Here is a 15,252-nt window from a genome sequence, read left to right on the forward strand (position 1 = left end):
CCGTTTGTTGCGTGGGTTTCGATAAGGAAGTGCATTGCGAATTGCTGCAGTTTATCGGGTCTAGTTTGCTGGGTCATCAAGGAGGTCGCGTTGTGAAGTGGGTGGCGCGTGAGTGAAGTGATACGGAAGTGTCACAACGGTACTGATACTTTTCAAGGTAAGATCCACTGTACTATAAATACAATGGCGCAAAAATGTTGCATTAGGAAATTATAGAAAAAAGGAGGTAATATTTTTAATTTTTTTTTTATTTTCCCCGTCGAATTCGGCGCCCCTGGATGGGAATACACAACTTTATTTTAGGCTGCAAAATCTACTTGTATGGATTTTTTTCACCAAAATCAACGACACAATTTCTGTTCAAAATTGTATTATTTTATTTCGTTATTTTTTATATTATTTATTTTATATTATTTTCATTATTTTATTTTTATATTGGTGGAATGATCGAAATTTAAAACTTTCAACGGGAAATGTCGAATGGTATTCAAATTATTATACGAATCACGTGTGAAAGTTCGGCAACAGTGTCACGTAAATTCATTCTTTCATTTTAAAAAGGACGATTCTGGTATTCACATTTTTAATTTAAAAAATGAATAAAGCTTTTCAGGCTTGATTTTAATTTAAACGTTGAAAAGGTCAGCTTCTTTGCCAATAAAATCCCTGTTATAAAAAATTAATTTTGCTTGATGTGCAGAGCTAGACCTTTTTGGGGAGATGCAGAAGAACTCTATCAATGGAGATCTGGTGATTCGGGGGGGGGGGGGCTGCCGCAAACCTCTCCTCCATTGAGGATGGAGGAACAGAAATAAACGCCATAAGGGAGAGTCTTAGAGACTTCCCCAATTCCAAGGGAGGGTTCAGGATAACTTCCTTAGCTCTAAAAGAGATCCTGGGAGACCTCTCCTGAAAAATTTTAAAAAATTAAGTTGTCTCAGTGGCAATTTAGAGCTGTTCTTGCCAAATAATTGATTGGATACAATTTTAAAGATAGAAGATGTGTCGATCATTTATTCAGAAAAATCCCGAACATTTTTGAAAGAGGCTAAGTAGATTAATTTCCGAGGGCATAGACGAATCCAGACACCTTCAACAGAGGGCGCAAAAAAAAATTGGCCGAAATTTTAAAGCATCCACTATGTGGTTTAAATCAATTTCGCACACGGAGAGAAAAACTTCGTGCTTGAGACCCGAAGTTGAGGCCGTATGGATCTCTGAAGTTTTCGGATTGTGCATCCGAATACTTGAGGTCCAGCTGCCGAAGTTTGGGTCAAACATCTGAAGTACTCCGGTGCTTACCGAAGGGTTCGATTCACACGTCTTAAGTACTTCGGCATATACTGAAGTGCTTCAGATGTTTGACCCGAACTTCGATAGCTGGACCGCAAGTTTTCGGACGCGCGATCCGAAAACTTCAGAGATCCATACGACCTCAATTTTGGGTCCCACGCACGAAGTTTTTTTCTCCGTGTACCAAACAAACATTTTTTTTTCTTTATTAAATATATAGAGAACTACAAAATACATGTATTAACCCTATTTGTTATAACTTATGAACTATTTACAATAATATAATGGGAAACAAACATAAGCGCCTTTCCTTCCTCTTTCTCCGTCTCCTCTTGTTTTCTCTCTTCCCTTTTTCTTCCTTCTTTCTTTCTAGCGAACGGGAGGAGAGCGTACGCTACGCTCCCCCCTTGGATCCGCGTAAGTCCAAGGGGAGGGGGCTCTTCTCCCCTTATTTCTGCCTACGTTCATGGACGGGTCTGAATGAAAACTATGAGCTTTTTTTTCTTTTCTTTTTTCGCATGGGGTGCAGGAGCGGCAACTGCGTTTGAGGAGATGAGCCGGTGTGGATTTCAAGTGTGTCGCAGGCGGAGCCACACCTTTGCACAATGTTAGCTCACTCGACGTCGCTACTCGCAGAAGTTGCCCCGACCCCGACGACGACGGTGGAGCCAGCACCCGCGGAATAATTTCCCAGTTCCCGATACCAGCAGTCGCAGTCGCAGTCACCCGCCAAAAATCCACATCCCAGATCATGGCTCAGTCGGATGTAGTCATCGTTGCTGCTGTCCGAACTCCCATAGGTACGTCCACACGGGAAAAAAAAATTGCTGATTCAACAATTCAATTGCTAAAAACAGTGAGTGCAATGTTTCAACGCAGATTTTACAACAAAAAAATGCTACTTTAACCACATTGTAAACTAATTTAAACACGGGGGTGGTTAAAGTAGCATTTGTTTGTTGTAAAATCTACATTGAAACATTGCACTCACTGTTTTTAGCAATTGAATTGTTGAATCAGCAATTTTTTTTTCCGTGCAGGTAGCATAGTTGAGTGACTGAAATACAGTCAGCACAACCACGTTAGATGTAGAATGAATTCCTATTTTATTTTATTTCACCACACACTGCAAAAAAAACACATTGGATCTAGAGTCCAGAATCTTAAAAACATCGGCAAGAAGAAATACTCTTGATTTAATCAGATTTTTGCTTAAATCAAGAACCAAGCCTCTTAATTTGAGCGGATTTTCTTTTGATTTAAGCAAAAATCTGATTGAATCAAGAGTATTTTTTCTTGACAATGTTTTCAAGAGTCTGGACTCTAGATCCAATGTGATTTTTTTTCCAGTGCAGGAAAACTAAGGTACTTTCAGCTTTGAAATTTATTGAATATGTTCTTTAAGATCTCGGGGAAATCAACTGGTTTTAAGGTTTTGTATATTTTTTTGTTTTCATACGATCCGAATAAAATTTGAGGAAAAATTAAACAACGTGTATTACTGGAATTTGACTGATTCTAGTTAAAGGCGCCGCACACTGGGCCAGGTCAATAGAAGAAGTCGGACAAACTTTGGAAACTTTAAGCGCTTATAACTCCGTTTATACAGGACTTTGAGGTTCTAAAAGTGGTTTCATTGGTTTTCTCGTGAAATTTTCAACCAGAACCACCCCTCATAATTTAAAATCTGACGAAAGAAACATCGAAATTTGCAATTTTGGTCAAAAATTTCAAGTCTAACTTCTCTAGTTGACTCGATCCACTGTGCGCTGCACAATTGAACGAGTCAATGGAAGAGGTAGGACATGATTTAAAAACTTTAAAAGCGCTTATCTTCACTAATATGTAACGTTGATGTTTTGAAAGTAGTTTCATTGTTTTTCTCGCGAAATTTTCTCTTAAAAGCATACCCCTTAAAATTAAAATTGTGAGGACGTAAACGTGAAATTTTACAATTTTTTTCAAAAATTTCATGTCCGATTTCTTCCAAGGACTTGTTCCACTGAGCGTCGGTTACTGAAAATCGACTATCCGCAAAAAATATTTTGGATGCAATAAGTCTTTCCAAAGTTCTGCAGTTTCCACTTTTAGCTTCATTGAGGGATAAAACTTAAAACCCATATTTCTCCGTTTTAACTCTATTATCTGATCAGTCATTTTTATTTCTGGTGATTTTAACAGGTAGTTTCATGGGATCACTGTCACATTTACGGGCTCATGAACTAGGAAGTATTGTGATTAAAGAAGCCTTGAAGCGGGCGGACGTTGACGCAAAAGATGTTTCTGAAGTAATTCTCGGACAGGTACAACGCTACTTTCATACTTCAGTAAAACTATTAGACAATGGAGAATTTTCATGCAAAAATTTTATTCCTTCATCTAAGAGTGCAAATGAGCTGAGTAGTATTTTTCATAGTTTTTTTCTGACATGGGAAATTGGAGAAAAATAGATTTCAAAGTTAGAAAATGTGCCGCCTTATGAAGTTATCTGGCGGCATTTACATTTAAACATACGTATTTTAGCAAATTAGGTTATTCTACCATATTTTCTCTAATAATTGTCCAATTTTGAAACTAAGGATATCCACGTGCTCAGTCTCTCTAATGGTATCATTTTAAAGATGAAACTCACAACATTTTAGACACCTACAAATTCTCTATTGTACAACCTGGGAGCAATAATTCAGTCAACATGTACAATGGTCCAGGAAGTCTTTATTCAGTAGATGGCACCCCAAGTTAGGTGCATTTTTCAACAAAAAACAAAAAAGAGGGATAATCAAGTAGAATTTGTTAGAAAATTAAGGCAATGTGATGTTTCATAGCCACACTGTTCCATTCTTGCATCAGCTTGTCCCTCAGGGAATCCCTATGCGGCTCGATCGATATGGAATAAAACACTGATGAGTCAGGAGCTCACTGTTCACTCGCGGTCTTTAAAATTCATGCACTGCATTATCTCTAGAACCCATGAGGTTCAGGATGCTAAAACCAGGAAAAATGATCAATTGGATTATATTTATTTGCAATAAGGAACGACTGTCTCTGGATCTTCCATAAGAACGCATATCTGCGTTGGGAAACCAACGGCACATATCGACGGTGAAACTACCAAACCGGTAACCGTATCTCAGTTTGCGACGTCGCAGACTTCCTGTCATACTTTATTTTTTAAATGAAAAACTACTCAACATCCAGTCTTGAAAATTTCTGTGATTTTTCCTCTTCGTGCGGAGAAAATTCCGTGAAAATTTCAAAGAATGATATTGATTTGGTCTACTTCAAAAAAATAAAATGTGAGCGTAGATTTTTAAACACCGCAAACGAGATACGTGGTTTGGTAGTTTCACCGTCGATATGTTGTTTCTAAAATGAGCTGGGAATAGTGGTTCCTCATTGCAAAATGTAATCCAATTGATCAAATGCTTATGCATCTATCTTTATTGTTTTAAGCGCACATCTGAGAGGAAAATAGAAAACTGCACATCTCAGTTTGTGCCGTTGCAAGCTTCCCGGCTAAACTTTGTTTATAAATGGAGAAAAATCGATTATTTTTAATTTGCGATAATGCATGTACCTTTTTCATTGAGGGGAAAATGGCAGCTCAAAGGTCTAACCAAGAATATTTAATTAGTTTTCTTTCAAAAAATGAAGTCGGAAGGGAAATGTTGAAATACTGGGATCTAAATACTCGCTTTTCTACTATCAATCTCTATATATTAATTTTTGCGATCGAATCATAAACTTTTGCCCTCTTTTCACATCTTCTTCCACAAACTTCGAATTGTTGGTACCCTTATACATAATAGATTTCTGTTATTTCAGAGCCTACAGGCTGGGCAAGGTCAAAATACGGCACGACAGGCATCCATAAACGCGGGAGTACCCATAGAGGCACCGGCATGGACCATAAATATGCTGTGCGGTTCTGGACTAAAGTGAGTGCAAAAACAACTTATGTCAAATTCGCTGATGCAAAGTGATTCTTAATAAATCAGAGAAACCTCACGAGTACGTTTCCAAAAAAAAAAATTTGGAAAACAAATGAAATTATACACTTCAGACTCTTGAATATCCGTCATAAAACTTCCTCATTACTTATATTTTCACCGTGTGATCATGAAACACGCCAACGCGTGCTTAATTTGTCAATCCTAATACTTTGAGTTGATCTTTTAAAAGCTACCCGGATCAATTTTTCCCGTTTCCACGAAATATATCAAAATTACATCATCGTGACATATAAATTTCGCGAGCAAATGTAGAATAGTTTCAACCACGCCCATTTGTATTTAGTAGAATAAAATAATTTCCCTCTTAAGTACTTTTTACTTTTTTCGTACTTCAAGTATAATTTATTGGCGCTTAAGTGAGAAAAAGCCGCTGTCTCTTTAGCAAAATTGCAAATTTTCTACCTAAATTTTACTTTTTTAACAAGACAGTAACTAGAAGTTTTGCGTAAAAGTCCCAGGGTGTATCGTGCTTGGTTGAAGTGAAAATGGCACAAAACTTAGCAGGTAACTGCAACTAAGTTTCCTTCATAAAAATATTTTAACAGATAAATTTTAACTTTCGTTTCTAGATACCCGTTGTCTTTATCAGATTAACAATGCTTGAAGAAGATCATTGGACCAGCAGACAGGGTAGGAATTTATGCACACTGATACATGTTTCGTCTTCAAAATTTCATGTAGTTAATAATTTGCGTGGAGAAAATTACGTAACTCCCAAGTCCTAACTAAGATATTAACGTTCTCATTTTACATTGGCTACAGGAAATTCGTGCTCTTCAACAGTCTTAGTAGGCTTCTGAATCAATCAGTAATCCTTCCCTATACCCTGTATCGTTCAAAGTTTTAAAAACGTGCAACAACTGAGCCGAAGTACCGACATTGAGATGCATGGCTGTATTTTGATGCTACGGATACTAATACGGTAAAGTTTAGTGCGCAATTTGACTCAGGTAGATTTTTGTTTTTTCCTAAGAGGAAGATTTGAGTTTACCCATCAGAGGACGTTTAATATCTTATTAGTTAGAAGTTAATTTCAGTTATTTTTCGTTGCGCGAATCGAGTTTTAGGTGAAATTTTGGTAAAAAAACATGTATCAGAATGCTTTCATTCGTACCTTGTCAACTGATCTGTAGATGCAGTTTAGAGGTGTATGCAAGAGTCAAATGATGGAACTGGATGCGCAAATAAACATTGATGGGATATTGTAATTAATTATGATCAGTTGGCTATTTGCCATTTCAGACTCAACAATCGGCGCACGATACCAGTGCTCATTATTATCGTGAGCTAGAATCACCAATGTAGTAACTTAGTCATTCATAATGAAGTTGCGAAGCGTAGAGGCTGGCAGTGAAATCAGGAAAATCAGGAAAAAAGAGGTTCTGCCAAGACATTCTTACCATCGCTGCTAGTTGCTCGCGGGTTGCCGCGCTAGTTGACTCTAAATAGCCCTCTATCATTCTCTAGAGTATAAGTTCCTAAACTCAAGACCTGAGTGGGGACGAAAAATTGGTTCTCAAACCGGTTTAACTGTTATACTCGCGCACCAGGTCATGAACTTGCATGCAGTCTGGAGCTGCGTCCTGACGGAAATAATTTATGAATACGGACGTTCGCGTCACAGCCTCATATCCGTCACTGATCTATATTCGGAATTCAACTCTGCTGTGGTAAGGGAAAAGCGCCGTATGAGCCCTCAGGCGTTGCCAAATTTCCGGTGGTAATTCACGAATTTTTGGGAAAACTGTAAATATTTTTCTTCCAATTTTTCAGGTAATTTTGTTCACAATTTTACCTAAAGTTCTTGAAAATTTATAGGAAAAATATTCATAATTTTCCTCAAAAATAAACATTTTATCGAAGAAAATTCTGCAACTCTTGAATGTACAAACAGCGTTCTTCCTTAGCACGGCAGAACTATTCTTCGGCGTTAGATAGGTTAGTGGTTGGAGCTTTTGGAGGGTGGTGTAATTTGGCGGCTGGGTGCCGCAGAGCGGCGATATGAAGGCGACTTTTATGTATGTATGTACATCACTCAATTTGGGAGGAGGGTGAGGGAAAAAAATAAAACTTTACCACATGATCTAAGTATGCCCCTCCATGCCACGAAGGTGACGAAATTTCGATAAGAGGAGTCCCTTCAATTAGTAGATAGGCAACGCACACAACACTCCAATACAGTAGCGATAATTTTTTACTATGTATTCACAGTCCATTTAAACCTGCTTTCGGGGGTTTCTGAAATTTCCAGCCCAAAGTTTTGGAAATTCTAAATCCCATTCTTCTCAATTTTTGTCAACAAAAATGTTTTACTCTCTTTGAAAAAATTTCAGAAGCCATTATAGTACAGTGAGATGCTCAGAGGCGTGGCATGCTTTGCGGTCTATCGATATTTCCCCATTTGAAGCTGTGGTAAATAATCGATTATTAAGGTGTTCGCTGCGAACACCCTGCAGCCTGATGGTTAAAACTTTTTGTTTGTCGGGACGACATAGATGACATAGGTTAAAAGGCGGAGCGTGATTGGTCGGCTATGTCTTATCGCTGCTTTGTCGTGCCTAAGTCGGGTTGAACTCACGACAAGCTAACAGCATCTCTTAAGTTTCCGACAGTATGTCGTCCATTCCACCTGACAAAGGCACGACAAAGCAGCGATAAGACATAGCCGACCAATCACACTCCGCGTTTTAACCCATGTCATCTATGTCGTCTCGACAAACAAAAAGTTTCAACAATCAGGCTGCTGTTCATCGATACTTTTCCATAGGTTTAAATGGCCGATCAATAGATATATCGCAATATGTGTAATCGATATGTGTGTTACGGCAGGTCAATAGCGTACGGGTCATAGAGCACATAGAGTCGTAATGTAAGTGGGAGAGCTGGCGCCATGTTCTGCTCGACGAATTCCGAGCCCGGTGTGCGCCGAGTTCGGGTCGCTTTTTCGATACATTTTCGATCCAAAATGGCGGTGTGGAATACGTGGTAATTCCTATCTCCTTTGTTGTTGTTGTTGTTGTTGTTGTTGTTGTTGTTGTTGTTGTTGTTGTTGTTGTTGTTGTTGTTGTTGTTGTTGTTGTTGTTGTTGTTGTTGTCATCGGATGGCCGGGTACCCGTGTATCGCAAACAATCGATTATGTATCGAACAAGTGACCCGGCGTCACACAGGAGTCTCGGAATTCGGGACATGGAAAATGCTTATAAGTGGCGCCAGCTCTCCCACTTACATTACGACTCTATGTAATCTATGGTACGGGTACACGGCGATCATAGGTTTTCCATAGGTTTAAATGGCCAATCAATCGATATATCGCAGTATGTGTAATCGATATGTGTGTTACGGCAGGTCGATAGCGTGCGGGTACACAGCGATCAAGACCGGGGAGGCGTCCATCGTCGTGGCCGGAGGGCAAGAAAGCATGAGCCAAGCCCCTCACGCCATCCACATGCGGGCCGGCAAGCGGCTCTTCAACGCCGAGCTCATCGATACCATGATCCACGACGGACTCACCGACGCCTTCGAAAACATCCACATGGTCATCACATGTAAGTCCATCTCCCTCACAAACCACTCGCGCTTTCAACTTTCTCCAATACTCCCGTTCTCAGCAAAAACGCCGTAACTCCAATCAAATTTCTTACTTTTTCCCAGCACGTGCTGCTCTATTGCAAGAAAATTCAATTGCCTCAAGGCTTCATTTTAAGCGCTCAGCCGATAGGCAGCGCTTTTTGATTTCGACTTGCCTCTGAGTACTAGTATACTAGTGCTAATGCGTTTAAATGGCGCACCAGCTCATCGATGTGTAGGCTTTTTAGGGGGGTCCATTTTTAAAATAAATAAAGCTGTGAAAACCGTATTTTATGCTTTTAACGTAATGCGCAGGTAGTTTCGATCGTTTGTCTATAAGAAAATTTCTTAGCGGTATGGAGTAATTCTTATCGAAATTGATCGTTGAACTCAAATGAAGCCTAAAAAAAACGCGCCTGATGAGCTCAACGGTGAGCTCATTTTCGGGGAAAAAAAATACGCGTTTACGGTTTCCTTGGTAACCTTTGTTTGCTATCAGCTGATGTTTTATTTCCATTTCCCAGCCAAGTCGACGGATTTTATACGTCCTTTCTTCATTAAATACATTTACTAACACCTAAGCGCTTTTCTAATACGACAGTATTAGAACTTTCCCGCTTGTTGAATTTCTAATGGTGTGCCAGAGTGCCTCCAGGACTTTATGTCCACCTACCTTTCGTCCATTAAATAAATGTCCACCGCTATCAATGTCCACTAAACGTTAAGTCCAGTCTTTATTAAGTCCACATGATTTAGTGTCCAACCATGAATACGTCCAAAATTGTCCAAATTGTGGACATTTTATGTCCACATTTTTTTCTTCTCATTTAAATGACAGGAACCACCTCAAAAATAAATGCACTACTACTACCTTCATTCTTAACAACATTTCATTCATGAATCAAGTCATGAGAGAGAACAGATTCTAAGAGCAGATAAAAACATATGTTCAATTGTTCATGTGTACACGGTACGGATATGATAAGATGGAAACCGAAGCGGGAGCCTAGGAAACGCTCCAATGCCAAATTGAACATTTTTCAGTAACAGATGCAGTCAAAATTGAATGTCCTCTTTAACTAGTTATTTCGTGCGCCTTGCAATCTTGTAGGATACTGTGCAACGCCTCTAACGCGAAATAGTTGCTTAAAGCGTTGCGGCGCGGCAGGCAACCAGCCTGACATGCGCATAGGCGCCTACAAACCTAACGGGATACTTCACGCGTTGCGCAATGCGTGAAGTATCCCGTTAGGTTTGTAGGCGCCAGTGCGCGTTCTGCGCTGCTAACACGCCGCGCGCCGCTCCGCTCTGTGTTAGGCTCTAATATTTAAACTCGCGGAGTCAGCGTTTTTCAACTCATGATTTTGAAATGTTTGCACTCTCTGCATTGATTATTCCCTTTTAAACTGATGAAAAAGAAATATGTACTACTGGAAAATATAATGTGTTTTTTGTAAATATAATAGTGTTAGCGCAACTAAACGCTCAAAATTGGACGTATTTGACTCAAGGAGGTCGATGTACAAATAAGTTAAAAACAAAAAATTGCGTGCTTCTTAGTTTTTTTCCTCTTTTATTAATTTTTGTATAGTTTCTTTCATCACAACTACGGCTCATTGAGATTCATATCGATGCCATTGCTTGGAAAAGGTTTTACAAATATTTACCACGTTTTAAAAATGTAAATGTTTTTAAAATGAAGTAATCAGTTTCATTTAAAAAAAAAGAATGTACATTAAAGGCATATTTTATATCGGAAATTTCAAGGATAGAAATGAAACCAAGTATTTACCAAAGACAATTTGAAAAGATGAATCAAAAGAAGAAATTAACATTTCATTTAAAATATGAGTTACGATAACAACACCTCATTCTCTCTTAATTTTCTCATTTCGATATTGTCAATATAATTTTACACACGGACTAAAATATGACGCTTGAATTTGATTTTAGTGGACTTTACATTTGTGGACTTAACTTAGTGGACGTTTAAGTAATGGACTTAACAATAGTGTGGGTTTTAGAACTGTGAGAGTGGTGTAGAAACCAAGTATTTACCAAAGACAATTTGAAAAGATGAATCAAAAAGAAGAAATTAACATTTCATTTAAAATATGAGTTACGATAACAACACCTCATTCTCTCTTAATTTTCTCATTTCGATATTGTCAATATAATTTTACACACGGACTAAAATATGACGCTTGAATTTGATTTTAGTGGACTTTACATTTGTGGACTTAATGGACTTAACAATAGTGTGGGCTTTAGAACTGTGCTCGTAAAAATTGTGGACGAAAAGTCTGTGGACGTAAAAAAAGTGGACATAAAGTCCGTGTACCGCCAGAGTTTTATCGGAAAAATGAGGGATAAATATTTGTTAGCTTTTAGGAAAACAGCATTTTGTCAGAAAGAAATTAAGAAAGCGTCAAATGGAGATATGGCGCTTTAACTTTGGATGGCAGAATACTGCCGTACTGAGGGAGAATGCCATACGAGCCTTTGACCATAATCTATACTCCTACCGAAAAAAAAAAATTCAGGGATTTTGGCCCATATTTATCTTTCAATTTTCTCAGGGAATTTTAGACGCAATTTAATTTATAGAATTTTTAAATTTTGAAGGAAAATATTTTTAATTTCCCCCAAAACAAATATTTTACTGATCATTATTTGACAACGTCCAAATGTTCATACGGCGGCCGTTTTTCCTTGGCACGGCAGGATGGCACAATGACGCTGAAAGAATTTTTTTAAAATATGTCCAAAAACAAAATGTTTTATAGATCGATGGCCGAAGTGCAGAACCATGTATCTCCGTTTGTGACGTCACAAATTTCCTGTCATACTTTATTGCCTCCTTGGAAAAATAGTCGACTTAATGTCTCCAAAACTTAGTTGATTTCTCTTCTCTGTGATGGAAATATTCTGTAAAAATTTCAAGCTTTGTAGATGGCTTGTTTCTCGTCGAGAAAATAAGAAAGGAGCGGACTTTCACAACGCTGCGATGGAAATACGTGGTTTCGCACTTTAACCGACAAGATATTCCTTTATAATGAGAATAATTTTTTTTTTCAAGAACGAATTTTAAGAGCTCAGTTAAGGTGACAATATGTTTTTACACTTTAAAAGGTCTTTTTAACGATGGATTTTTCATAAAAATTTTACAAAATTCTTGAAAAGTCCTTATTCACCGCTGCGTAGAGACCTTTAAAATAAATCGAGAATCTTCAACATTTTAGAAAGCATGTCCTTTTGAAACGCAAAAATTCTACCCATACCTTCGAGATCAATGAACGCTCCATCCAATTTAGGTTGAAGGACGGTACCTAAATTGTGTCAACGCAGCGCGGTATGTGTGCGTTCAGAGGGTGTGTTAGTGCGTGTTAACGATCGTGGCTTGGTATGTGAAAGTCGGTAAATACAGGATTTCGTCTCGCTAAGCGGTGAAGATGCGTCCCGCAAGAGCACCGACATCGCTCGGAAAGATTACCTAAGGAAGTCGAAGAGGAATATTCCTCTATATTAAACAAAGGGTCTTCTTGTTTAAGTACAATCGGTTGAAAGAAATTCAGATTGATTTCTTTGCACGTTCTCCAAACGTTACAGACGAACGTAACGCAAATAAATTAGACTACATTTTGCAATTTGGCACTATAATTTCTGGCTCATCTGTAGAAACACTTACGTGCAGAGGAAAACTAATTGTACATGCGTTGTTTCTAAACTGAGACAGAAATTATAGTTCCAAATTGCAAAATGCAGTCCATATTTGGACCGAGTTAAACAGAAAAGAACCAAGCCACATCGGGATCGGATCGAGAGAAAGAGGTTTATAGTTTCGCTCCTGCATAAGACTCAATCTAAAAGATGAACTTCAAGTTCAATTTCTGCAAAATTTGCCCAAACAAAAACTTTAAATTTTTTGCGATAGATAGTAGAGAAGTGGCTGAGTCCAAAAGCACTCAAAACTCAATTTTATCCAAAATGTGGGTTGGTTCCTTTCTGCTTAACTCAGTCCATTTATCCTTTGAAAGAATAAGCTTCTTCCTCTGATCACATGTTGATCATCTTTGTTCATCTTACGCACGCAGGTTCCAGGATCAGGTTACAATCTCTGTTGCGTGACTCGTCAACAATTTATACCTTTTTTTCAGTCGTACGATTCATCGATGGGTAAAATTACCTTAGACGCACGTTAAAGGGGAATAGTATCGAGGGGAGATCCAGATAAAATCTCCATGCAAAATCTTTAGGAAATAACTGCTAAATAAAGTCATTATTCTGAAATGTCGGTCATATTCCTCTTGGAGACTTTTAAAATTTTTCAAGATTTTTATTTTTTTCGTAGCGCATTGTAGGTGAGCCAACTGTACTAAAATGTGTATTTCAATCTACTTTCATTGTGTTTATTCTGTCACAAATTTTCTATTTTTTTTATTTACTATCCATAGTTCCTTTTCTATAACGTCTGTATAATCTGATAATTATTATCAAATGAAATTTTATTGTTTCCAGCGGAAAATATCGCCGAGAAGCATAAAATATCGAGAGAGGACCAGGATCGGTTCGCTCTTGAGAGTCAAAGAAGAGCAGAAGTCGCGCAGAAAAATGGGTACTTCGAGAAGGAAATCGTCCCCGTGCCGATCAAAGTTAAGAAGGAGGAGAAAATATTTTCCGAGGACGAGTTCCCGAAGCACGGTCTCACACTCGAGTCTCTCGCTCAACTAAAACCAGTTTTCTTAAAAGTAAGTAAACTAGTAGACAGAATATTATGTTAAAATAAAAAGAAGCAATATAGACAGCCTGTTACACTCTCTATTGGTCCGAAAAGTATTGAAAATGTACATGAACTCTAACTTCATGAATACTGATGTATAAGCAATTATAGCATCAGCGCCGCAGCTCTCGTGAAGTAATTTTTAGCGAGTTTAGGGCTCTTGAAGCTTCTGAAAATTTAAAAAGTCGGAAAAATAAAAAAATTTAAAGAAAAAAGTCGGAAATTTAAAGAAATTCTGAAAGTCGGAAAATTTAAAATTTGATGCTCTAATTCCTTAAATAAATTGGATGGTCGAATTAAAAAGAATGGCAAATCGCCAACGCCAAAAAAAATCTTCAAAAAACCCAAATACGCTGATGGCGGTGTGCAATAGCTTATTAATTATTTAATTCCCATCTAGCATTGCATGCCACTGTATCGAAGTGTTGCGTAAGTTGCCGCTTCTCTAATTGAAGGGGCTTCTCTTATTGAAATGTATTGCGATAAAATTGAAATAAGTTGTAATTTTTTGCATTGCAAATTCCCATCTTTCTCACAGATGAAACTCATTTCATTAATGGTTTAGAATTGGGATTATCGAGCACATTATGTAAAAATATTGTTTCGGGCAATTCAAAATTCCCGTGACCAATGTAGAATGAAAACGTTAATATCTTAGTTAGGAGTTGATTTTAGTGATTTCTATGAAAGAATCGTGTTCTACGTGAAATTCTGGTTCAGAAACATGTATCAGAATGCTTAAATTCGTACCTCGTTTAGTGCTCTGGAAAAAAAACACATTGGATCTAGAGTAGGGTGGCCCACAAAAAATGAATTTCGGAAATTTATAGCCGTAACCCCCTAAATCGGTTACAGCATGTTCAAAAACACGGAGAATGAAATTTGGGGTCAATCGGACAAAATTAACCCGACGCGCAATTGCCATTTATCCCCGCAAAAATAGCGAATTTTTACTGTTTTTCAGTAATTTTTCGCTCCCAAAAAATAAAGTCGGAGGGGTCTACAAACTAAACAGAGGGCAAAATTAGTTCATAAACTACACCCTAGTGAAGTTTTGGAACCCCTCCATGCTTTTGACCCGACACGCGGTTGCCTTTTTCAAGCATGAAAATAGCGAATTTTTTACTGTTTTTGATGATTTTTCCCTCTCGATAAATTAACGTTACAGATGCCTAAATTGTAATCAGAGTGTGAAATTAGTAGCTGAGATGCTCCCAATGCTCCCCTTCTGATAATTTTGACTCGCTGCGACGTTGCCATTTTTCTGAGCAAAATCGTGAATTTCGACTTATTTCAATATCATCTCCCTAGACCTAAAAAAAAACTTAGGAGCCATCGAAAAAGTGCGCTAAAACACGGTGATTATACCATGAGTATCTTTTTTGAAAATTTGGACCCTGTAAAATGTTTTACTCGGCGTGAAGTTACATTACTGCCTGACCGGTCAGGCAGTCAACCGTCTTACATTTTGAAAGTCTCAAGATAACATTTTTGGCAATTTCTGCCATTTTGGATTTTTGAATTTTAAAAATTTGAGTTGAGATTCAAGTTCCTCGTTAAAAAATACCCCCTGACACCATGACGGTAACAGTCAAGTT

At 38.0% G+C, this 15,252-nt stretch overlaps 1 protein-coding gene across 1 annotated transcript in view; it reads left to right on the plus strand.

Annotated features, from left to right (window-relative positions):
• LOC109030380 (acetyl-CoA acetyltransferase) overlaps positions 1 to 15,252 on the plus strand; it is a 19,021-nt gene continuing 3,769 nt past the window's right edge. The window contains exons 1-6 of the mRNA XM_072303756.1: positions 1 to 157; positions 1,823 to 2,093; positions 3,475 to 3,596; positions 5,119 to 5,231; positions 8,653 to 8,852; positions 13,393 to 13,622. Coding sequence (XP_072159857.1) covers positions 2,045 to 2,093; positions 3,475 to 3,596; positions 5,119 to 5,231; positions 8,653 to 8,852; positions 13,393 to 13,622 — 714 coding nt within the window. The 5' untranslated portion in view covers positions 1 to 157; positions 1,823 to 2,044. The remainder of the gene's footprint in view (positions 158 to 1,822; positions 2,094 to 3,474; positions 3,597 to 5,118; positions 5,232 to 8,652; positions 8,853 to 13,392; positions 13,623 to 15,252) is intronic.

Source organism: Bemisia tabaci, chromosome 8 (assembly GCF_918797505.1).
Source record: "Bemisia tabaci chromosome 8, PGI_BMITA_v3".
NCBI classification, from domain to species: Eukaryota; Metazoa; Arthropoda; class Insecta; order Hemiptera; family Aleyrodidae; genus Bemisia; species Bemisia tabaci.